The 26,101-nt window shown below is 34.7% G+C and overlaps 3 protein-coding genes and 2 long non-coding RNA genes across 5 annotated transcripts in view; 1 reads left to right on the top strand and 4 right to left on the bottom strand.

Moving 5' to 3' along the window:
* Positions 1–353: 353 nt before the first annotated feature.
* Positions 354–3,906, top strand: LOC127853903 (IST1 homolog). Its single transcript, XM_052388705.1, has 4 exons — positions 354–541; positions 1,728–1,799; positions 2,395–2,548; positions 3,752–3,906. Exons 1-4 carry the CDS (start codon positions 437–439, stop codon positions 3,904–3,906), a joined length of 486 nt encoding a protein of 161 aa, XP_052244665.1. The 5' UTR covers positions 354–436.
* A 3,553-nt stretch (positions 3,907–7,459) lies between these two features.
* Positions 7,460–9,831, bottom strand: LOC127854091 (uncharacterized). The gene is made up of 5 exons (XR_008036911.1): positions 9,718–9,831; positions 8,807–8,932; positions 8,418–8,541; positions 7,787–8,125; positions 7,460–7,655 (listed from the first exon to the last, which is right to left on the bottom strand). It is a non-coding gene; the product is annotated as an uncharacterized LOC127854091 (long non-coding RNA).
* An 857-nt stretch (positions 9,832–10,688) lies between these two features.
* On the bottom strand, positions 10,689–12,161 carry LOC127854093 (uncharacterized). Its single transcript, XR_008036913.1, has 3 exons — positions 12,136–12,161; positions 11,048–11,239; positions 10,689–10,844 (listed from the first exon to the last, which is right to left on the bottom strand). It is a non-coding gene; the product is annotated as an uncharacterized LOC127854093 (long non-coding RNA).
* A 2,693-nt stretch (positions 12,162–14,854) lies between these two features.
* Positions 14,855–17,366, bottom strand: LOC127853904 (cell surface glycoprotein 1-like). The gene is made up of 2 exons (XM_052388706.1): positions 17,237–17,366; positions 14,855–16,893 (listed from the first exon to the last, which is right to left on the bottom strand). The coding sequence occupies exons 1-2, from the start codon at positions 17,301–17,303 to the stop codon at positions 14,855–14,857; spliced, it is 2,106 nt and encodes a 701-aa protein (XP_052244666.1). The 5' UTR covers positions 17,304–17,366.
* A 3,954-nt stretch (positions 17,367–21,320) lies between these two features.
* The window catches only part of LOC127854084 (sushi, von Willebrand factor type A, EGF and pentraxin domain-containing protein 1-like), a 30,753-nt gene continuing 25,972 nt past the window's right edge, over positions 21,321–26,101 (bottom strand). Inside the window, exons 25-30 of the mRNA XM_052389074.1 lie at positions 25,194–25,315; positions 24,732–25,073; positions 24,437–24,638; positions 24,064–24,233; positions 22,482–22,594; positions 21,321–21,681 (exon numbers count right to left, since the gene is read on the bottom strand). Of these exons, the coding sequence (XP_052245034.1) occupies positions 21,429–21,681; positions 22,482–22,594; positions 24,064–24,233; positions 24,437–24,638; positions 24,732–25,073; positions 25,194–25,315 (1,202 nt within the window). The 3' untranslated portion in view covers positions 21,321–21,428. The remainder of the gene's footprint in view (positions 21,682–22,481; positions 22,595–24,063; positions 24,234–24,436; positions 24,639–24,731; positions 25,074–25,193; positions 25,316–26,101) is intronic.

Below are 26,101 nucleotides of genomic sequence, written 5' to 3' on the forward strand. Positions count from 1 at the left end.
ACTGCTGCGGATAAAACTTGCAATAACTAGTAGCCATTGCTCTGTTGGCTTAGACAAAGATAGAAGATAATGCTTAGAGATGTTTTGAACACCTGTGCAAATGATTGTTTGTGTCTGATTGTAGGGAGTTGGACCCAGGCCTTGAGGAAGCCATTGCCAGCCTGATCTGTTCGTCACCACGCCTGCAGACAGATTGTCCGGAGAATAAAGTCATCGCCGATCAGCTCACAATCAAATACGGCAAAGAGTACGGACAGGCCTGCCGCACAAACTCTCTGGACAATGTCAGTGAGAAAGTCATGCATAAACTCGGCGTTCAAACTCCACCGTAGATCCTGATTGAATGGTACATGATCGAGATCGCAAAATCGTATAACGTTCTGTTTGAGCCAGACCCGTCAGTGATGGGCAGGACGAGATACTCCGGGCTGAGAACATGCTGATTGATCTTGATGATGGCAAAAAGGGAGGAGCAAGCGGTGGTAGTGGAAAAGCAGGAGGAGGAGGTGGTGACATGATGATGCCTCAGGCTTATTACCAGGTAGGATAGGGTGAAGTATGGTGGCTGGTTACAGGAACAGTGAAATTGATGGTACTATGTTTTGTTATATATTTGATAAGTTGTGTTCTATTTCTACCCGATGCTATCTGATATGTTAATATTTTATCAGCTATTTTGTGGGAAAAACCTTAACTAAATGCATGTGTGTGAAGTGTTGTCCCAGATTAGACTCTTCACTCTGCAGATGATGGATGACACTATCTGCGTTTTAACCAGGTTTTCCGAAGGAATAACTGGTTATTAGATTGGCGAATGTCGGCGGGCGGGCGGGAGGGCTGGTGGGCGGGCTGGCGGGTGGGCGGAACAAGCTTGTCCGGACCATAACTTTGTCGTACATTGTGATATTGTAAAATCATTTGGCACTTTTTTCACCATCATTGGACGGTGTGTCGCGCGAAAGCATAACGTTGATATCTCCAAGTTGACACGACTAAAAATAGATTGATTTTGATACAAGAGGGGTAACTAAGAACAATCAGTAACAATGCACATTTTGAGTTGTCTCCCGTTATCAGACTTTTTTCAAATTGAAATTAAGGTCGCCACGAGTAAAAAGAGATTGAATTTGAAACAAGTTTGGTAACAATGCACATTTTGTCTCCTTTTATCAGACTTTTTTTTTAAATTGAAAACCTGGTTTTGTGACAATTTTGTCCCTTTGTATAAAATTTTTCTTTTAAAGAAAGGTCTAGTCTTAGGGAATCCAGTTTAGGCAGAAAGTGATTTCACTTTGTGGACTGTACTGGCTAATTTGTGACGACTCTTTACACGCATGCATAAAGCCCAGTTTTCATAGAAGGAGGCTTATGTAAACACAGAACCCCATTGTTATTCAAGACAAAGGAGTCACAAATGCAGCATGGAAAACTTGAATTATTATTGTCTAAAAACACTACTTTTCGGGAAAGTATCTCTCGATAGGTAGATCATACTTATTTGACACAATCTGATATGAAGTAGGGACAAAAGCTTATCTTCATCTCTTAATATAGATGTCAGTATACGCATAATTAATATCTTAATAATGTGTAAGTGTTGTTTACATGTGTTTAATTTTGAGAGCAATACTTGCATTGAACCAAACAGTTATTTCTCAAAAGACTATTTGATACAATATGCATCAAGCATGTAGTCACAGTTTCTTGTGGTATATTTTGGTCACAAGCAACCGCCACCTCCGAGCCAGAGTGCGATGCATTACCCACATCCCAAGCAACCACAACCGCCTCAGCTAATGGTGAGTTTATCACTTCCCGCTCATAAGTTAAGTTCTATTTTCCCTCATAATTTTTTGGGCGCCTTTCATATTTGAAACTAGCAATTAAGGTATTTAATAAAATTTGATATTCTCAGGAACTACAAAATTGTCAAAAAACGTATCATAATGGTAAAGTGTTAATAGGACTTGTCACAACTATAAGTAGTATAATTTATGTGTTAAGTATTACACTACTGTTCTATTTCACAAAATCTGGACACTGCTGCTATGTCATAGATACACAGGTTTTTAATAAATATTTAATAAATTTCTTTGGGATTTTGCTATCCCGTTCTACAGATAAGTTCGATTTTTCCTTCTCCAAACCAAGTAACATAAGTACTTGAAGGATAATTGATCACACTCAGGGAAAACAGGGTTTAAAGCATGTGCATAAAGCGGCACTTTCCAACTTTACTATATTTTTCTAAGAAGAAACCATCGTTTAACAAAAATACCATAAAAGCGGGAAGTGTTGGACTGCAATGGCGAATCTGGTATGTTACTTTACGCACGTGCATTAAACCCTGCTTTCTTAGAGTGAGGCACATATATTTAACATTGTGTAATCCAGGCTGGGAAAGCACCGCCTCCTCTCCCTAATACACCGCCCTCTGGACATGGTGCCAGTTACCAGAATGGAGGGGCCAGTGCAGCCCCATCAGCCCCTGCAGCGGGTCAGGAGCACTCACCCCCGCTCCCCTACACCTCCAATATGAACTTTTCGAGTAAGTATATGTATTCAGGGTGTATTCAGGGTGTGTAGAAATTCTTGCATGAAACAATCAATATATTTGAACATTTAATAAAAATATACAAGTAATATATATTTAAATTCATTTTGTTCCGAGTTGTTTAAATATTTCAAAAGCCCTTTTTGTTGCAGTTTGGGGGAAAATATGTATAACTGTAAACATACACATTCAAGCGTTATTGTTGTGTTATTGATGTATTTAACTGAGTTAAATAAATATATTTTATATGTTTACATTTCAATTTACCCATTTCATATACATGCCATTACATTAAACTCTATAGACAAACAAAGCAGAAAATCCATATAAAATACAGATCTACTAACATATTAATCAAACCCTGTTTTTCATTTTCCATTTTCAAATGTAAATCGTGTTTATCATAAGAAGACTAAATTAACAAACACCGTTGCTTCCATGACACACATTAACTATGTGAACGTATGATGAATATTTGTTGTTCGTATCTTTTTTTCAATTCTTGATGGATGAACCAATTTCATTCACACTTTTATTTATGATGTCAGTTGTTAATTTGATCATTATTTTTCATTTTCGCAGAGGATCGTAAGTTATTTCCTACAATTTACCATCTTGATATACGTGTAATTACATGTGTGTATAGCAACATAAAATTGCATATGTCCAACTACTTTTCCGAGCCAATATTTAGGTTTGTTGAAGCCAGGGGATAACTCTAGACACTAAGTTTGCACTTGTATGGAATTCCATTCATTTAAATATGTGCATCAGTTTATTTCCGGCAAACATAATGGTTTCAATTTTTAATTTAAAAGCAATTTAGTGGAAAAATGGATTGCTTGGGGAAAAGTTCATGACAAAGTGAACAAAATGTCTTTAAGGAGGAAAACACACCTGGTTTAAAAGTTGTCAAAAACACATGTCGATTCAGTGGTTCCTTTACAAAAACCTCAAAATTATTTTAATTCGTTAATTAAAAAAAAGATTACCACCAGGACCCGAGTTATTTCTCTTCATGAAAAATTAAAAACTCTGCTTTTTGTTAATCAGTTCCAAAATTTACAACTTAACCAATATCATTGATCAATTAATGCCCCGAAATATTTAATAGTTTATGGTTAACAAACTCTACAAAACCAACGTAACCAATTTTTAAATGTTAAACCACTTGGTTAAAATGAGGTTCATGTACAGAGGGTGGTGGAGGATACGAGGACAGTTTCCCAGAACTCCATGCAGTGCCCAACAGTATCCTGCCTGACCCCCCGGGCTCCAAGTCTTCTGGGGGTGAGGGCGTAGACTTTGATGACCTCTCACGCAGGTTTGAGGAGTTGAAGAGAAAAAAGTGAACAATGTGTATGAACATGAACAATGTACACATTTCAAATGTTTAGAATTCTGTGTTTTCACTGTAATTTTTAATGTAATGCCTTATTTGTTATGAATGCATATTTTTTGTATTGTGTTAAATGCTTAATATGTTAAAATTTATGTAATTATATGAAATCAGTGATTTGTTGTACTGTACCTGGTCTTCTGATCTATGGTCGAATATGGGGCTGCTGCTTTATCCATTTTTGCCTAAACCCCCTACGGCTCCTATTAGCTGGTCAACACTAAAAATGTGTTAAATTTTAATATTTTTTTGCAATTGGTAAATGGCTTAAGGAGAGACTATGATTTTAAACCTTAATTTCATTTGTTTGACACATGGGTTCCTAGATTCATTAAATAATTTGTTATGTCACTAGGATGGTCCAGCTTTCCATCCTGCCCCCTTTTGAGCAGCACCGTGTACATTTTGCGATCTTTTATCTTTTCCTAGACACGATTTTAAACTCAATCATGTTTATCGGCTGTTTGACTGTCTATTTATTATTAAATATTCTGCATCACGTTTTGTGTTTATCTTGTATGTCATCAGCACCATTTGTGTAGAAAATGAAAATGAAATTGGCATATTTTTCTGATATATATATATATACTTCTGTAACATTTAAAATTCATGCTGTAATTAAATCTATTGCTATAATATGCCAGCTTTCATCAAAAATGTACATAATTTTAGTACATTACTAAATCAATGAAGCAAAACATAAAGAATATATGTTATTTGTTATATAACCGTACCATATCTTGAAAATTACAGAACTTTTTTGAACTCGGCATTCTTTGTAAAAGCACAAATATTTGTGAAAGAAATCTTTAAATTTCAATAAAAGTTAGTACTTTCCTTTGATTAAACAGTGCAACCTCATATCTTTCGATTATTTTATAGAAAGTCTTGAACAAAGATTAGGTTATTCTGCAATAAGTAAGGACATAATTAAGTGTTGAAAATAGTTCAAAAATGAACCCCGAGAAATTGAACAAAGAAAGTTATGTCTTAAACGCGCCCTCTCAAATTGTTACAAACTTAACATTTCTGTTCAAGGTATTGTCAAAACACATAAATACTCCTGATTGTAAGTTATTTGAAAACATTCTGTGATGAAATATTATTCCTAACAAATCTTTAACTAAGTTATCTTTATTAAATTAGGCAGACCACCTTCAGACGAATCCAAAGTATTACTAACGTACTACAAATTGCACTGACTTCCATGCTGTAAGAAGTATCATACTTAACAGCAAACAAATAGAAACATATATCACACCAGTCATTTTTCCATTCATGCTGACATTCTGCGGTACGTTTACCTATAGGTGTACAAATAATTGTCACATTGTTCCCGCTGACAAAACATGTAATAAACATACATTCACTGTGTATCTAGAAATAACAGTACTCCAATGAAACCTCTGAAAATTATACTTAACAAGTGAAGCATATTTTAAAAGCATTTAAAATCAAAAGCGTTTGACTAAATACATTTCTTAGATCGAACTAAGGTGCGAATTACAAGCCTTATAATTGGAAGACTCTACATCACACATCAACTATGCACATTTAAGAATATCTAACACTTTGTGTGCACACTTCGGTTACAATGATTGTCATGTGTATGTGGTCAAGCTTACAATCCAAACATTTTTCGCACACTTCTGACGTAGTGGCCCATTATCCCCTCGCCGCGGGCGTCCTCGTGTTTCTTCTCAATACCAAGGTCATCTTGCATGATGTCTGCCCTTAGCGGTATCTCGTCGCCTATCGTGTATCTTGAGCAGTCATCAGGCGGGTTGATCTCCTGGTACAGATGACACAACTTCTGGCTGACACCCGAAGAGCAGCACTGATTGTAACCCTTCTCGAGTAATTCGGCAAGTGTTTTGTTTTCAAACTCCGCTGCTACTGCACCCGGGTACTGCGTCTGCAGTTTGCTGAACCTAGTAAGGAAATATTCTTTGAAGCCTGAGGAACTTTAACAGTAGCAAAGGCAAATTACACCAGTGTAAGATCAAAATAAGGACTTGCGGTCCTTAACCGTGCATCTCTGAAGAAACAACACAGAAAATAAAGCATAGTTTTCAAACGGTAACGGGGATGGACAGGTTCAAATAACTGTAATAAACTTTTATCAATAAATACTGTGTGACTCTTGAACCCAAAATCTTTTATCTTGATGACTTTAGTTTACTTCTTAACGTGCCAACTCCATGTAGCAGCATCTTTGTTTGATGCCATAGGCGCTGAAGAACCAGGACTCGTAACATGTCATATGGCCTCCAAACCCGGGGCGTAGGGAGTCATTGCGGTTGAAAGTGTAGTCCTGTAATAAACAATATGAGTAATTCGTTTATTGTTTATTTTCATACCCTGTATATGTTTTATTTGAAGCAAAGAGTGCAGAAATATTGACAACAGCCCATTGCTTACATAATAATTATTTGTGTTGATGTCATCGAACATTTTGTCATTTCAAGGTACGTTTATTGTCTGCTTGATGTATATTTTCGTAGAGAGTTGCTTTTTTATGTTTGGTGTTATATTCGGCTACAAATGCCATATACAACTAAACACTGTATACGTATCTAATATTTGGATTTTAAAGCGTACCAATACGTCTCGACCATATTTTATTCCGTTCGTGTTAACTATGCTCCGAAAAATTAATGCTGCTGATATAATATTCGGACTTACTCTAAGCTTACAGTATAACAGAGCGAAAACATTTAAAAAAAGTTTAGATATGCATTTGCTTGTCGAAGAGGAAATATCCTTAAATTGAAATAGTTATGTCTACACCTTGAAACAGTGACCAATACATTTTGTGCAACATGTAAAAAAAAACAACAAAATAGGTAACTAAAAAGGACGATTGACGTCTAGGTACAATTATATTGGTTTGAAAATACGAACATATGATTTAATGTAGAGCAAAAGATTACATTGATTTATTAAAAATTAATTTAAAGTAGCCATCTTTGATACATAAAATATGCAATATGTAGCCAACAAGCCTTTTTTGAAATCTGTAGGTACGCTAAGGTAAGTAGAAAACAAAACAAAAAGGCAAAATAAACACTAAAACGGCAATAAAATTGAACTTTTAAGTGTACAACATCAGTCTGTTGCATTACTCACTTCGATCATAAGGACTTCCTGACACGGACATGGCAGGGCAAACTCCAGCTCCTTCTTGATCAGTGTTTTCAGAACATCTGTATTACTGTCGTAAAATATTTTGCAAAGGATTTCATTTGTTTGTGGATTCAGTGATGACTGTAACATTATAAAGCCACCTTCCAGCAAAATCAGTATATGGTGTTTTGAGTTCCGAATACATTCTGCATTGATTGTTTTTAACAAACAACAGCATGGATATGTTTGTCATGTTCTAAAATATTGTTGCATTATGCATTTGAAAATATATTGTTAATTAATGTGCCTGCACGCACGTCAAATTAATAAAATAGTTATAACATTTAATGGAGTTGATTGATTTGAAGAGTTACCTGGCTTAACATTGGATTCTTGATTAAGTCGCGTGAAGTTATATCTGTTGGACAAAATGACTCCCGTGTAATTTAGATTTGTGAAACCACTGGCAACGGGTACTTCTGATAACGGTTTGATACTAAACTGTTCCCGGTCGTAGTTGAATATGATGAACGTGTACATTCCGTCTGATGCCAGAATGCACTGCATCGACAGGTTCTAATGAGTAAAAAGCTAACAAATTAAAATAACAATTAATTACGCTCTTTGTACAAACTTTATTTAACTACATTATCATACTTTTATTGTGCTATCGACCCACACGTTATACAATATAATGATACACATACCTGATGCTTGACGAGTTCATATCCGGGTTCATAGGGCGAGTGGACAGTCACGTGTTTCCACGTAGCGACCAGGGCCACACTTACAATGAACTCAGTCTGGTTGGTGTATTGGCGAACGAGTTATTGGATTTTCTCAATGTCTACATTGTCCTTTTGTCGGTCGGTAAATAGGTGAATCCAAAGTCCTCCGTCTGTTATATTTCTGCTGTCAATGTTTGTCCATAATGGTGCAATTACCATGTGGTTCTGAACAGCTGTCCTCCACTCGCTTGCATTTTCTCCTCCATATTGATTGTACAATGGTTGAAAATCTAGTGATATGAATCCGTCCATACTTAGCTAAAATACCCAGATAAGGCTAATATATTTACTCTTTACATTTAAAATGCTTCATATAAAACATTGTAAGCCAACAGGCACCAACATCGAAAGCGTTTCCAGATTGGATTTCCTATAATTATTTTATTTCATAGACTTGACTGAACACACTGATCTTCCATGCCTATAAAATAATATTTTACATGGGAAGTTGATGAAGACAAATCTAAATATGTCGTTTTTATGGAAGCATATGCCTGCGATAATTGAACTTTGTTAAGAACTGTTTATAAGTGATCAAGAATGCTTGTACCCTAAACCAGTGCACATATCTCCCGTAGTATGGAATCCTTCTTGAGATTTGGTATTCCTTTATTATCTCGTTGTCTATATCCCATTACTGTCTCCCGCTCCACTGAACTCCAGTAAAACCGGTTCTGTGGAGAAAAAATAGAGAGCACACAGTATTTTAATGTGTGTTGATAAAACGATTATGCTAATCGAAATATTATGCAAAAAAGGACGTATGAAGCTTTTTATCGATTGTCTCAAAAAACTTGGCATACAATAAACGACATAAACGACAAAATCCTAAACAACTTGCACAGCATGGAACATAATGATCAAAGAGACAAAATAACCAGTTGTTTCATGCTGTTCAATGTTGTTTTACTGAACACATTAGAAAGAATACGACAGTACCGAAGAAGCCCAGATAGGGGTTTCCCTGTGGATAGCCCTCGCGGCATGCACAGGTGAATCGACCGAACGCGTTGGAACAATCCGCATTTCCACCGCACGTTGTATTATGAATGCATTCATCAATATCTGAAAAACATATTATACATTACATTTTTTGTTCTGGTATATCAAACGTACCTTTTCTTTGTTCTTTAAAAATACTAGAAAGATGTTGAGTAAGTACGAATACATTTTATAAACACATGAACTATTTTAGATTATTAATCCTTAAATTAATGCTTCACAATAGTATCAATCATTCTGTGCATGTTTTTACGTAGTACTTTTAGTATAAGTTTTAGATTTCATTGTTTCATTAATTGTCTTATAGCTATACACATTGAGTAGTTTTTATAGTGTCTTGCTGATCTTTCTAATCTATGGTTACTGTGCATGTTTTATGTAGTACTTATAGTATAAGTTTTAGATTTTATTGTTTCGATCATTTATGGTCGCATAGCTACACACATTGAGTAGTTTTGATCGATTTCTTTTGAAACAATGTATTCGTATCTGCGATACGTCAAATTATCTTATGTAAAGCGCCTTTGAACTTGCATTTTTGCATGAAAAGGGCGCTATATAAATCCGGTATAATAATAATAATAATAATTATTATTATTATTATTATAATAATAATAATAATAATAACAATAATAATAATAATAATAATAATAATAATAATAATAATAATAATAATAATAATAATAATAATAACAATAATAAATAATAATAACTAGCAATTTGTATAAGTAGATTAACATATTCAAACCGGTCTTTACTTTAATGGATGACACTGTGTAAATGCGTGTATTCTGAAAAATGTTTATCAAGGTAAAACTTTGTACATTATACAATACAGTTAGAAATACCGCTTTCACATTTGGGTCCAGTAAATCCCTTGTTGCAAACACACACGTATCCTCCGTCAATATTCACACACAAACGTGTCTGGTTGAAGGATGTTGCGCAAAAGACATCGCCACCAGAAGAAAACTCGTCTATATCTGTAATTTGCATATGAAATCTAATTTAACCATATCAATAGAAAACACAGTTATTAAAGACCAATTGCATGTGTGCAATGCATGCGATTGATGTATTTTAAATATTTGCGATCACAGCAGACGTATGATTTTCAAAATAAATACATGCACCAACGTATTTCATTATAATACATTATATAAATATACAAATTGCAACTTAATCTCCATCATCAGAAAAGTACTTTTATTACAGCACGCTGTCACTTTATTTACAAGTGACCAATCGCCAAAAAGTCGAAGTACAAAGCAAATTGTTTTGCATTAAAGCTGCACACGTATGTTCATCCCCTTCGCTAAATTCAACGAACACATTGATATTTCATTGTTCAACAACAAATCACACAGAGGAAAGGCGTCTCACCATCACAGTGCTGTCCATCGACCCCATCCAGGTCTCTGTATCCGGTCTGACATTCACATTTAAAGCTGCCGTCAGTGTTGGTGCAGTTAGCGTTGTAGTGACATGTCTTTCTGTCAAGACACTCGTTGATATCTGTTGTTTTTCATGTTATGTTTCATGTGTTTTAATAACAATGCATTATATATTGACATTATTGAATATATAAAATTAATATTATGTTCTTTAAATTTACAGCAAATTCATGCGAATATCAATACTTCCTTTCAATCAAAATATAGCAGAGCTAAAGGATAAATACTTTTTACATACATATTATTTGTATTTGTCTGTCCGAAAGAGAGTGATCGTTTACATAAACGAAAGAACTTCATCAAGTTTTCCCTACTTGCTTATTTATGATACTACATTTACATGATATAAATACCAGAACATATTGGTGCTTCATCACTCCAGAGCCCGGATGCATTACAAACAATAGTTGAGTCATTATGTGTGCTGTACCCATGGTTACACGTGTACCATGCAGATGAGTTGAACGTCCACAACGGCGCGTTCACTGTTGATAGATTGCCACTTGGTGGTGGACCACAGTCTGTGAAAAACAGTTGTCACTGATTGCAATTTTAACGTAATAAAAACAAGATTCTAAGTGTCAAAGTGTTTTGAATGTTTAACGTTTCTTTTATTGCATCTTGTCTACAGATTGATATCAGTTGTGATAATGACCTCATAATGAAGACTATATATGCTATTGATACAAATCGATCTTACTAAAACTGATTTGTCATTCTATACCTTTAGGTTCGCATCCATTTGAGACCTGCCAGAGACCGTATTCAGTGCAGTTAATATACTCTGTAACGCTGTTGTTGTGTTCCTTCTTCAGTCTATATCCTTCAATGCAGTTGACTTTGGCAACGGACAGGTATGTTGTATCGTTTGAATACTCAATCATTCCATTCAGCGTATGTAATGAGTTTCCGCAATCTGTGAAATCAATTTTATATCGGAACATTAAATAATAAACGTCTGAGACATTATTCATAGGGATTTCTTCCTTACATCTACTTTCCTTTAATTTAAGGTTAATTACCGATTCCCGACAGTTTCAACAAATCACAATTAAACATGAAAATGATTTCAGTTGGGAAAACCACCTTAAGATGTTAAATGTCAAGCAATTGTTTTTTAAGCCCAAACTTTTTAAAGCCAGAATAAATCCCATAAAACTTACACATTAGTACATACAAAGATATTTCGATTTAAAGATAAATGCAAATTAAGATAAATATTTTTTATATATCATATTCATTTTCAAATAACTCACGACCATGAGTATATAAACACATATATGTAAAATTCAATTAACACTAAATCTTAATTTATGCGTGAAGACATCTTTAAAAGTGTTCAAACACGTACTGGTACCGTAGTTAATATGACATCAAAAGACGATGTCAAACACAACATACAATTCTCATTAATATATCATTTTATTGCTTAATTGTCCCCTATCGATGAAACCGGAGGGGACTTATGGTTTGTGTGTCAATCTGTCTGTCCGTTAGTCTGTCTGTCAGTCTGTCTATCAGTCTGTCTGTCAGTCAGTCACATTTTGCTGGATCCTGCGATATCTTTAAAAGTTATTCATATGTTTTTCATGAAACTTGAAACATGGACAGATGGCAATATGAAGATTATTCATGTCAATTGATTTTGTTCCTACGTCAAGAATTTTGGTTGCTATCGCAACAAATTAAACATAATACTGACAATGGTGGAGTTTCACCGGTAGGGGACCATATTACTTGACAATCTCTTGTTTTAAATAAGATTTTACAGAGTAAACTATGCGGAACAATGTGGGATGACATAGATGTTACCTTTGATGATACAAGTGATATTGAGGTCACTTCATGATCCATTGGAAAGACACTCAGTAAAGTGTTCTCCGTGCAATGTGTATCCTGTATCACACGAACACTCAGCCTTAGACTGGTATGTTGTGGTATTGGCGATACACGATCCGTGCGATATAGGTTTAGTTAAGTTGCAATCTGAAAAAGTAGCCATTCTAAAATACACATATTGTCATGTATATATTAAAACACATTTTAAACTATGATATAGCAATGCAAATGGATCTGTGTACATTTATAGACCATAATCATTTTGAGCCTGTGACTTGTTGTGTAAAGATACATGTGCTGAATCACAAATACATGTGTTTTTGACATAATTGAAACGCCTAAAACGTATGGCTAGTTGTTAAATGGATTAAAGGACATCAACTTTAATTTTTATAATTTTATTATTTAAGCCTTTACGTGTTGGACGTCCGAACTATTCGTACAAAATAGCTTTTAGGTCGTTTGTTTGCCAATGCATTCTTGACCATGTTATAACGGATATTAATGAATTTGAACTCAAGCTTAAATTTGAAGTGAACAAATCTTCTACGAAATTTGGCTTTTAAGTAAATACATTTGCACAGACAACTTTAACATGAAGTAACATTGATTAGATCGAAGAAAATTTATAATTCTAATAAACTAGTTTACGTCTGTCTGTTTGTCAGGGATAGAACAGTAATGATGTATATATTTAAGGTTTGATATGTTTGAATGATTAATTGTTTAAGTTTTAAAGAAAACTTAATTAGCAAATAATTATAATAATATATAAGAACAAACGAGCGAACACTGTTTAAATATATCTAATGGTTGTACGTTTTACCGTAATAGAAAGTCAAACTGATAGTGTAGACAAATAGAACTATTAAATTGCATATAATTTTTGACGAACATAAGATACAATATTAATATAATAAAAACTGAAAGTAGAAATGGTAACTAACGCATGCCGCGAATAAGACTAACGACAAAAGAGCCCAATATTGCGTTCAAAATGTCGATTTCAATGTGTGTGTTACATAAAGATATTAGTTTTAAAACATTGCACATAACACTGTTTATTATATAATAGAATCTCAATATTCTGTTAAATGAGTTGTAGTTTTATAAGTCGCACCTTTAATGATGCATGTAGCCCCCAGCTCATTCCAAAGTCCATTTTCCAAACACACAATGGTGTTGTTTCCAGTCAAGTCATATCCATGGTTGCACGAGTATTCAATCGATGAATTGAAAGTTGTTTTCCCTTGAGTGTGAAAGCCGTTCAGCAACTCAGGCGGTGGTCCACAGTCTTGAAGTGATAAGAGTAAAATAAAAAAAAAACGTTTAGAAAATTATAATGAGCACATATTTGACAAAAGAGTGACCACAAAACATCAACACTTACCCCTGGCAGTACATGTGATATTGACATCACTCCATGATCCATTGGCTAGACACTCTGTATAGTTGTCCCCATGCAATATGTATCCTGCGTAACACGAACAGGCGGCAGGCGACTTATATATGGTGGTATTGGAGATGCACTTTCCGTTTGCAACAGTTGGAGTATTATAACAATCTGAAAAACATCACTTAAAGGTAAAGTTTAAGCTCTGTTCTGTTAAGAAAAAAAATTAATATAAAGGTTTGTTATAAATACGTAAAGTGGTGGTATTTTGGATTTATTCTTTCTTCCAAAATCAAGTTCATTTCAACTTGGTAAAATAGCACACAATTGTTCGGTTATGATCCTTAACATTTCAGGAATGAACGAGGTAGGTGTGAATATGTTAATTTATTTATTGTATCAACATTTGCTTTTAATCATTTGAACGGTGTTAAATATGTAAACTTTTTTCATAATTACAATTACTTTTTATCTCGCACCGTGTCCTGAGTTCACTCCAGTTCCCATATTCCAGGCATACAATTGTGTTCTTTCCATTAAGGTCATACCCGGTTATGCACGTGTATTCAACTGATGAATCGAAAGTTGTCTTTGCTTTTGTGAAATAGCCGTTCAGCAAACCAGGAGGTGTTCCGCAATCTTTAAACGTAGAAAATGTTATAAAATGACCCCAACTGATCATAGCATGTTTATTGACTTTGATCATTTTAAAGGAGAGTTATTTTGAAACTTCAGTATATCGGTACGACTACAATGTGTTCCTATTTAATTTTCATGAGCATAAACATTAAATCAAACACACCATGTTCATGTTGGAATACCTTGTTTTAAAGTTTACCTACCTTTAACAGTGCAGGTGGCTTTTAACTCACTCCAGTTCCCGGAATCTAGACACACTATGGAGTTTTTTCCAGTCAGTTGGAAGCCTGGGTTGCACAGATTGTTAACGACTGAATTATAGGCTGCGCTCAAAACTGTGTAAGTTCCATTAGGAATTCCGGGTGGTGAAACACAATCTGTATAAATGTATTTCAATAAAGCAATTCACAATCGGCATACTATGGCAACGCAGTACTTTTTGTACATATAATAATAAACTTCCCATACAATTTTTCGTTGAAAATATCAAAGTTTCTTTAAAATGTTTAAGACATTTTTGTTCTTACCCGATTTTTCAATTCTTTCGATATAATAGATGTTAATAATGACACAATCAAGTGTGCTTTTCATTCTTCGAAATATAAAAATCACTATAAATCGTAGTGTTTTTTTTACAGAAGTATACGTGAGACAAGTGATTTAAGCTGATGTTTGAGGATAAGTACCTGTAGTGGAAAATGTTGTTGCGTCTAACGTTGAAGTAATTGTTGGTTGAGGTGAAGAAGTCGGCACATGTGTAGTTGTTGGTTCAGGAGAAGATACAAATGCAGGTGTAGTTGTTGGTTCAGTTGGAGATGTCGGTATAGATGAAGTTGTTGGTTCAGATGAAGATGTCGGTACAGATGAAGTTGTTGGTTCAGGTGAAGATGTCGGTAGAACTGTAGTTATTGTTTCAGGTGAATATGGAGGTTCAGGTGAAGTTGTTGATTCAGTTGAATAAGGCGAAGCAGGTGTAGCTGTTGGTTCAAGTGAATATGGCGGTGCAGGTGTAGTTTTTGGTTCAGGTGAATATGGCGGTTCAGGTGTAGCTGTTGGTTCAAGTGAATATGGCTGTGCAGTTGTGGTTTTTGGTTCAGGTGAATATGGCGGTTCAGGTGTAGTTGTTGGTTCAGGTGAATATCGTGGTGCAGGTGTAGTTGTTTGTTCAGGTGAATATGGCGGTTTAGGTGTAGTTGTTGGTTCAGGTGAATATTGCGGTGCAAGTGTAGTTGTTGGTTCAGGTGAATATGACGTTGCAAGTGTAGTTGTTGGTTCAGGTGAATATGGCGGTGCAGGTGTAGTTATTAGTTCAGGAGAAGATACAGATGCAGGTGTAGTTGTTGGTTCAGTTGTAAATTGCGGTGCAGACGTAGTTGTTGGTTCAGGTGAATATGGCGGTGCAGGTGTAGTTGTTGGTTCAGGTGAATATGGCGGTGAAGATGTAGTTGTTGGTTTAAGTGAATATGGCGGTGAAGGTATAGTTGTTGGTTCAGGTGAAGATGTCGGTACAACTGTAGATGCTGGTTCAGGTGAATATGGCGTTACATGTGTAGTTGTTTGTTCAGGTGAAGATGTCGGTGCGGGATTTGTTTTATGTTCAAGTGAAGATATCGATACAGGATTAGTTGTTGGTTCAGGTGAAGATGTAGGTGCTGGATCAGTTGTTGGTTCAGGTGAAGATGTCGGTACATGATCAGTTGTTGGTTCAGGTGAAGATGTCGTTGCAGGTTCAGTTGTTAATTCAGGTGAAGATGCCGGTATATGCTCAGTTGTAGAAGATGTCGGTAGGAGATCAGTTGTTGGTTCAGGTGAAGAGGACGGTATAGGACCTGTTGTTGGTTCAGGTGAAGACGTCGGTACAGGATCAGTTGTTGGTTCAGGTGAATATGTCGGTAGATGATCAGTTGTTTGTTCAGGTGAAGATGTCGGTAGAGGATCAGTTGTTGGTTCAGATGGTGATGTCGATACAGGATCAGTTGTTGGTTCAGGTGAAGGTGCCGGTACAGGATCAGTTGTTGGTTCAGGTGAAGATGTCGGTGCAGGATCAGTTGTTGGATCAGGTGAAGATGTCGGTACAGGATCAGTTGTTGATTCAGGTGAAGATGCCGGTACAGGATCAGTTGTTGGTTCAGGTAGAGATGTCGGTACGGTATCAGTTATTGGTTGAGGTGAAGATGTCGGTGCAGGTGTACTTGTTGGTTCAGGTGTAGTTGTTTGTTCAGGTGGAGATGTTGATGCAGCTGGAGTTGTTGGTTCAGGTGAATATGGCGGTACAGGTGTAGTTGTTGGTTCAGGTGAAGGTGTCGGTACAGGTGTAGTTGTTGGTTTCGGTGAAAATGTCGGTGCAGGTGTAGTTGCTGTTGCAAATATTGATGTTGTCGTGGAAGTTGTTAATCGATCAGACGGTTTTGTCGAAACAGCCGAAGTGTTTGATGCAGATGATGCTTTTATTTGTGTAGTTAATGTATTGGTTGCTGTTGTCGGAGAAAACGTGTTTGTCCCATATGTTTCCGATTCTGTTGTTGTTATGTTGGTTGTTGTTGTAGTTGCAGGAGTGGTTATCCCCGGATTTTCCGCTTTTGTGGTTGTTGTGTTGAACGTAGTTGGTGGTGAAGACGTTGTGTCTTGTGTTACCGCTTCTGCTGCTGATATGTAGGACGCTGTTGTCAGTGCAGACGTTGTAGCTTTGAATGTTGTTGCTGTTGTATAGTCACATAAATAAGAAAGAATCAAAACCTACATATGTTATTCCAGACATGAGCTGTATTGCAAGTTTAATAATATTAGCAATTTTATCACAAACCAGAGTAAAATGTACGTTACGTCAGCATTTATTTTGAAAAACACACGTTGTATCAAGATCTTGCAAATCGCTTATAAAATATTAAATCTATGTGTAATATTATATATTGATATCGACTTTTCAGATTGTGGTCTTGATCATATATTTTCAAGCACTAATTTTTAAATTCAAAATGTGGTTTCATATACTCAATAAATCAATTTGAAAGCATGTTATCCAGATCGAATAAAGCAACATACCTGTACTTCCATGCTTAAGCAGAACACATTGTATTTCAAGAAATACTAGTATAACAAAACCGATCATTCTGTACAACGTAGCGACACAATATACTTATGCATTCAAAAACTCTGTGTAACTGAACTTGTTGTAAGATTGATAATATTGATAAGGTAAACCCAGTCTGTTTAAATTCATTGACATGTTAGGCTTAAACTGATAATACAGTGAGAACCGTTTATTATTAGTTACAGCAAAACAGAAACTGATTGAGCTCATAACTATGTTACGACCAAGGACTGTTTCAAAACGAAAGCGTTGTCAAAAGGACATGTATTAGCGCGAGGTACCAGCAAATTCCTGTAGTAACGCCTGTCGTTTGATTTGGGACGGTGCATTTCATAAATATATGTTGACGCGATTTCAAAAGTAATAAGTTATGGTTATTTTGCATTTGGCAATGCCATTTATCATTATATAAAGTTTCATTTGAATTACTTTAATTATATTATTATTAATTATATAATGCTACATTTGAATAACTTTAATGTTCTTTTAGTTCTGATTTTAATAATAAAATAACGCTCTGTGATTCGACTTTGAAACAAGACAAATACCAAGGGCAAGTACTCTAAAACCGCAGAAGAGAGAGAGAGAGAGAGTTATAGTTCTTTTACAACCACCCACAATGTTTACTGCATGTCTATGAAATTGTATCTAAATATCTTCAATTGTAATAGAGTAATAGAGTGTAGAAGAAAATAAACCAAAGCCATAACTGTATGAATATTGCAGAAAAAATATTGTTCTCTTGCACTGCACTCACTCTCAAAGTTTTTTTATCAGCATATAAAATTTCATATGAATCCATTCAATCGTTCTTGGGTTATGCTCCGCAGTAGCAGCGGGACAGAATTTCGGAACGATGGAAGGACTGTCGATGCGATTACTTTGTGTCGTGTTTAAGGGTAATACAAATAAAAACAAAAACACATCTCGTTTTACATCGAATAATAAAATTGAGTGAGTTGCACACCGTTCGATTCTGCTTTAATTAAAATATATCTATACTAATCCAAAAGCTCAATAAACCCGCTTTCAAAATCATGTTGCGTACGTCTGATAAGATGTATGTATGTGTACTTAACGAGAAGTGGAAGATGATATTGATTTTCTTATCTTTAGATGAATGTACATTTCTGCTGAGACCTTAATTCTTTTGTAAATAGCTCGTGCAATGTATTGCTTCTTATGAAAATTTAAATAAAGGGTGAACATTTTCAATAAAGTTATTCTTAGAGGGATTTATCGACGATTTTTCCCGTGAAATTTACTGATTTAGAAACAATGTTAATGTTTATATTGATATTTATTTTTGATAGCAATTTAAATGATTTTTGAGTCTTATAAACTAAAAGATAAATAATCACATTTCGTTTTGCGATAACAGTCCCGGTATGATTGAAACGACTAATTTATAATGTAACATACAATTTCACAAATCTGTGTAATCGTCTGCTTTCTAACACAATTTTCGCGCCGATTATAGAAAAAGCATCGCTTGTTTTTAATATCCCCGAACATGCATAGGTTTGCTTTAATACATGATGTGTCGCAAAATGTATTGTTCCAGTTCATTAAGTATCTTTACCTCACTGCATGTATACACGCAGACACAAAAACAAACAATATGCACCTGTAAACATGAACATGTAGTAAACCGAAATAAGACAGAAGTGATTATCTTTCATTAGAACAAACGTATAACACGATGAGGCTACGAGTGAGTTTCTGCATACTTGTATACAAGTCCCAAATTTCATCATTTTAATGCGTATTATGTATCTTAAGCATTAATGTAAACAAAACTTGTTTACAAGGTATTACAAATCATTATCATGTGTGCAGCAATGCAATATCATAAATATATAGCTGTATAAAGGTAATTTGGTAATTAAGTATATTTGTTATACACTGTCATGACATATTACTGAGAGTTATTTCGTTGAGTTGGAGAATGATTATCTCTTAACAGAAGAACGATTGATTCAAGTTAATATTTATCAGATCGTCTTAAATAAATTTAATTCAGTATTTTACATTACACATATTTCCGCAATCACATTTCAATTCGAAAAGTAATTAGCCTACACCGTGCTTTAAAATGTAATTATATATGTATGGACCATTGCGAAAGCATGTTGTCATGAAGAGCGACCGAAAAATTACAAAAACGACTCTGTATTTCCATTCTGAAGCAAAACACGTTGTATTTCAAAGAACACTAGTATTGCTAAATCGATCATTTTGTAAACCGTATTGTACTATTCTTACTTCGCCTACAATAGCTCTGGTTTAACTTAAATTGCAATAAAACGCATAAGATAAATAATGTCTTTAGTGATATATTGACAGGTTGGACTCAGACTGATAACGCTTTAAAAACCGTTAGGAATCAGTCTCAGCAAATGAAGAACCATAATTAGAATCATAATTGTCTAAATGGTATAATCCCAACGCCTTTTACAAACATGTCATACAATCGAGTATAATTGCTCAAACAAAGGCTGCTATATATATTAAAAATTCGAATGTTGAAAAAACAACACAAAGTTCGAAAAGCTACATTAACTTTTTAATTCAACGGAATGAATTTAATATTAATATACAAGAACGCGCCCTGTGAATAATGCAGGGATAAGCGTGAGGCTGTACATTCCATAAAACAGGTCGTTGACCGTTTCAGGCTGGTGTATCCGGTTTGAATTTTTATGTTTCCTTGTGCGCATGTTTTTTTCCCGATATTGCAATTGATAACTTGCATTAAATAGATGGATAGTTTGTCCTCTTGCGATGTCTCTGACACGTTTCACAAGTTCTATATTGAGCCCTTTATGCCCGTTTTGACAATAGCTCACTATGTATGTATATGGTACGACACTGTAATTCATACACAATATAACACACACGCATTTTAACTTGTTGAGAAGATGACCAATTCGGAAACACATTCCCTGAACGTGTAATTTGATGAACGTCAAAAGAGATATGCAGGGGATGATATATAAAGGGAACCATTCGTATGCTTAAACCATTATTGATTTGTGGCTTAATTTTATTCATCACCACTGGCTAAGACTGAGTATGGACGCCATTTTTTTCACTTAGCGTTTGGATTCTTTTCAGATATAAAAGATCGACCTGGGTCGATGAAGTCATACTGACCCGGCGGATACGAATAGCGACCCTCTCTTAATATTGTTTAAGTTTGCTAAACATATTCTCAATATGTGATATATTTTTCACGCACAATCATACTAGGTATAAGTACGTGTTCTTTCAAGTTATTTTAACAATTCCCAACTCTATAGCATGTACTATGTGTATGGTATATTATTAATTTGTTCGAAAATCTGTTTCTGATCACGAATGCTATGGCAGCTTTTGAAGATCCGGATTATTTGATGAAGGCTAAGCTACACTGGTTTGGTCCTAATTTTATGGCAGCTTTTGAAGATTCGGGACATTTTATTTATGCTAAGGTACACTGGTTTGGTCCTGATTTCATGTTAGCTATCGAACATCCGACACATTGTATTCATGCCAAGCTAAACATGTCTGTTCCTCATCTTATGGTAGCTATTGAGCCATTTTATGAATGCTTAGCAACACTGTTTTAGTCCTAACGTTTTGTCACTCATCAACATTTTCGAACTAATAATATAGAACAACACAAATAACAGCATCGATATCAACTATGGTATACGCAATTTTTTAGCGCAATATGTTTGCAATAAAACACAGTATATGTATTTTTTTCCTTAGAAAATTATCAAATCCTAAACCATGAATTGTAATCATCCGTCGTAAGAAAATGTTTGTCGAAGATACATATAAATATGATACATATGAGCTATTATAGACATAAAATATAGCTAATTGATTGTAAAAATATAATTAGACATATGAGTTTGACCGAAAGTTCCTTTATTACAATGTATTCAAATATATATCATGTAGTTAACTATTCAGATTAATTTCCGAAGCATGATGAAGCCTGTTTTATCATATTTACACACACACATCATCAAAAGCAAACAAGTATTAAACTTTATGCTATACGTTTATTATGCATTCACGGCGATAACACCATATGCAGCATAATATTTTTTTGTATATGAAACAAAAAAATCCAAAAATGTATTTCATGAATTATAGGCCTAGCAACTTTTTAACTCTTCCGATGATGACATGAATGCTGCCTCCGTCTGTCGGTATCTCGTCGCTGATCGTGTATCTTGAGCAATCATCAGGCGGGTTGATCTCCTGATACAGGTTACAGTATTTGTGACTGCCATCAGGCGAGCAGCACTGATTGTAACCCTTCTCGAGTAATCCGGCAAGTGTTCTGTTTTCAAACTCTGCAGCTACTGCACCCGGGTACTGCGTCTGGAGTTTGCTGAACCTGACAATTGTGCAGATTATATGTGCTGTTTGAAAATGTATAAATCACAAACCAAATAACCATGATGGTTCTATTTCGCAAAGCTTTAAGATGAAAATGAAAAGGGTTTTAAAATATTTTATGTAATGTAGGAATATAAATAAACTTAAAAGCTGACAAATAATTACAACGACGAAGCCAAAACTAAATTTTTCCATACTTTTCACCAACCAATTTATTTCAAAATTTCTTTGAAAGTATCATAACATCGCAAAAGTAATGAAAACACATCTTTAAAAATATCAGGATGCTATTCAAAGTTACCAATATTTTTAAAACTGTCAAGCCTCTATTCAACCATATACTCATCTTACAAAATACCAGAAATAGTTTAAAAATCAATGGTTAAGTGAAATAGAACAAGTGGTTTCGGGCAATAAGATTTTTAGTTTATATATATAGCCATATAAGAAACATTAAACGGTTCTTGGTTTGCCCCCTTTTTTTGAACAAATCAATACAATATGCAGGATTTTGGAAAAGGGACGTCGTCAGAACATTTTTGTGAAATTAGTTGGAAATTAATAAATTATCAGGAGAACGTTTGAAGGGGCAACTTATGAACAAATATGAAATATTTGGGTAATGGTTAAAGACAAAATTATTTCGATGAATTCAATATAGCCAAACACTCAAAAATCTCATATCAAATGATACTATAAGTTACATACATCTTTTAAAACGACTATCACAGGTACAAGTTGCAGTCATATTATGTGTTATTTAGCTCCACGCGCAATAATACTCTGGCAAGAACTCACATATAACAGCATCTTTGTTTGATGCCATAGGCGCTGAAGAACCAAGACTCGTAACATGTCATGTGGCTTCCAAATCCGGAACGTAGGGAGTCATTGCGGTTGAAAGTGTAGTCCTATAATTCATTCAAAATCATAAATACACAGTATCAAAGCAGCAACAATCAAACGCAAACAGGAGCATACCATTAAAAATAATGTTATATGTTATTCGGTTATTGTTTAAAATGAATACTCTATATGCTTTGTGTGTAGCGAAGATGGCAGGAAAAGAAATATCAACCACAGCCGATTGCTTACATAACGATTTTTGATCTGGACTGATTTTCGATAATTAGGCCTATTCAAGGAATGTTAATGATCCGTTTGATGTTATTTTAGTAGCGAGTTGCGTAATCGTTATTTTGTGTCATTTATGCACATTTATATATTTATTTATATATGTAATATACAAACGAACGCTGTGCACTTATCTCTACTTTTGCTTTCTATTGGTACTAATACGTTTCAACCATATTTCGTTGCGTCCGAAAGAATTATTTTTCGCAACATTACTACTGGTGACATTAACGTTTGCGAGGATTTATAATGCGTTTTCAGATTAGCTGTTTTGGTCAATTCGTTAAAAAATATATTTAATATTGTGAGTTCAAAGTTAACTGTGTAATAGTACTATTGAGTCTATATTGTACGGTATTAAAGAGCAAACAGTTTGCAACACATCAGTCGGTCATTGCCTCTCTAAGTAGAACGATCATTAGGTTGCAAAGTTGGAAAATTTGCCAGTTTTTCGATGTTGAGTTATTTGCACAGAAAAGTATGCTATGCTCACCAAGATAAATAACAACGCGTTTAGTAACTAACATGGAATTTTTACATTTAGATATGATTACATGGCATTGGAGAAATGTATTATAAGATGAAGAGAAAAATATATTGATTTGTACAAATAAATTCTGTGGTCATGTCGCCCCAATTAAATTGATTTGAAAATGTTAATCAGCCATTGGTTGTCTTATAATGCAATATCAATCAAAGTAGCCAATACCAAATTATATAGAGGATATTTGTTGGAATCGGTGGATTATCGATTTTAATTCACGAGTGATCATAGAAAATATATATTTTCTATGATCACGAGTGAATTAAAATCGATATATGCCACCGAATCCAACAAATTTTCTTTTTATTTTATGTTTTTTTTTCACAGTTTATATACATTGTTAAAGAGCTCACTAAAGAATTTCGCTGGAATAATGACGTCATTTCGTAAAAAATGACGTCATTTCACAGTAAACAGTGAAAATTATCGATCATTTTCACTGATAATTTTCATTGTTTGAAACAGTGAAATTATCAGTTTTAATCCACTGATATTTCTCTGTAAACCACCGGAAAGCATAAAATAAAAACATATACGATGAATGCCTACCATATATTTAGAAACTAATCTCGGTACGTTAATATTTAATCGTTGGCTAACAAGCTCTTTTAAAAATATATGTTTATTTATGGCAAGTACATAACATCTGCAAAATACTGTTGAAACTTTAATTGTACAACGTAAGTATGGTGCGATACTCACCTCCATCATAAGGACCTCTTGACACGGGCATGGCAGGGCAAACTCAAGCTGTTTCTGGATCCATGTTTTCAGCTCAACCTTATGACTTTCGTAAAATCTTTGACATAGGATTTCATTTTTCATCGATTCAGTGACGACCGTAACATTATAAAGCCAACGTCCAGCAAAATCTGAAAAAGTATCACAATGAGTTTGGAATTCCAAGACATTCTAGATTTATTGATGTTTACAGCATGGATAACGGTGTTAACTGTGTGAAATCGTTATTACACAATGCCTTTTAACATATTTTGCAAATTAATGCTACAGGCTTACCAGTCTCAGTAAATTATAAATGGCTATTTACATAACTTAAATTGGATTTCATAGCTACCTGGCATAACATTGGATCCTTGATTTAGTCTTGTGAAGTTATATCGGTCAGACAAAATGTCTCCCGTGTAATCAAGTTTTGTATAACCACTAGCAACAGGTACTTCAGGTAACGGTCTTATACTGAACTGCTCCCGGTCGTAGTTGAACATGATGTATGTGTACATGCCATCCGATACCAGAATGCACTGCATCGACAGGTTCTAAAAGAGCCAAATGCATTTCAGTCTAAAAAATATTCAGTAATTGACAGGTGCTTTCGACAGACATTTTATTTTAGAGTAATTGACCGGTACCTGGTGCTTTACAAGCTCATATCCGGGTTCGTAGGGCGAGTGGACAGTTACGTGCTTCCACGTGGCGACCAGGGCCACGCTGACCTTGAATTCGGTCTGGTTGGTGTACGTGCGAATGAGATCCTGGATTTTTGCAATGTCGTCTGTTTTGTTTTGCTGTTTATTCGTAAACGAATGGATCCATAACCCGCCGTCTGATATATTACTACTGTCTATATTTGTCCATAACGGTGCAATCACTCTGTGGTTCTGAACAGTTGCCTTCCACTCACTGGTATTTTCACCTCCATATTCATTGTACAATGGTTGGAAATCTAGTGATATGAATCCGTTCATGCTTGGCTGAAATACAAGCCCATCAAAAGTTATACCAGAAAACGGTTTGGACAAGGTACATGCAGATTGATTGATGGTGTATAAAAAGACATCTTAGCTATCATATGAAAATAATTTTAAAGGTACCTTAAACCAGTTAATATATTCGCCTAAATATGGCAATCTTGTCGAGATATGGTAAGCATCTATCATTGGGTTGTCACCGTTGTATCTATCCCCAGCTGCTTTGAAGTCCAGCATAACTGGTTCTAGAAAATATATCATCAGCTCTGATTATATATGGAAGTGAGATTGTGAATGTCTCAAAGTATCCATAATTTAGTAATTATTTTATTAGTATGCGCGTGTGTAGGTTTGTTACACTGCACAGCTATATTAGCCAATTATTCTTCTTAAAACTTCTCTCTATATGTAAGTAGAAGCAAGCATTCATAATACGTGCTTGTGTAGGTAAATATTTTAGTTAATACACGAGTGACCAGAGAAATTAATATTACCACGAATGTCTCAACCTCAAGGGAAATACTTGCTATGATGATGAGTGGCTAAAAGTCCGATTATCTATTAAAACAAGCACATTACGTTTATTCAAAACTTGTTCATGATATTGATCTGTTTTCATTAAAATGGGTTGAACTAAATAAGTTTGTCGAAAATAACGTATTGACGTCAACAACGTGACGTCGTTTAATTGAAATGATAAAAATTGTCGACAATTATTGTTGAAGGATTGAAACAGCATAGACAGTTTTACATTACTAATAATTCCATATTATTAATTTATGAAATAATAATAAAGATCAATATCACACACACTCGCAAATTTCAAAACAAAACCAGTCCACGAATGCACGTTTTTACCATACAATGCCTAATTAAACCCCACAGATCGTTATGTTTTCTTGCAAGAGATAACCTATTACAAAAAAAGCAAAATAGAGTTTCATCTGAAATTGCAACATTAATATGACTCAACATTTGCTCATTTTTAACGTGTTCGAAAATTAACAGCGATTGTAACTATAATGTCATCT

Source organism: Dreissena polymorpha, chromosome 12, assembly GCF_020536995.1.
Source record: "Dreissena polymorpha isolate Duluth1 chromosome 12, UMN_Dpol_1.0, whole genome shotgun sequence".
Classification (NCBI taxonomy): domain Eukaryota; kingdom Metazoa; phylum Mollusca; class Bivalvia; order Myida; family Dreissenidae; genus Dreissena; species Dreissena polymorpha.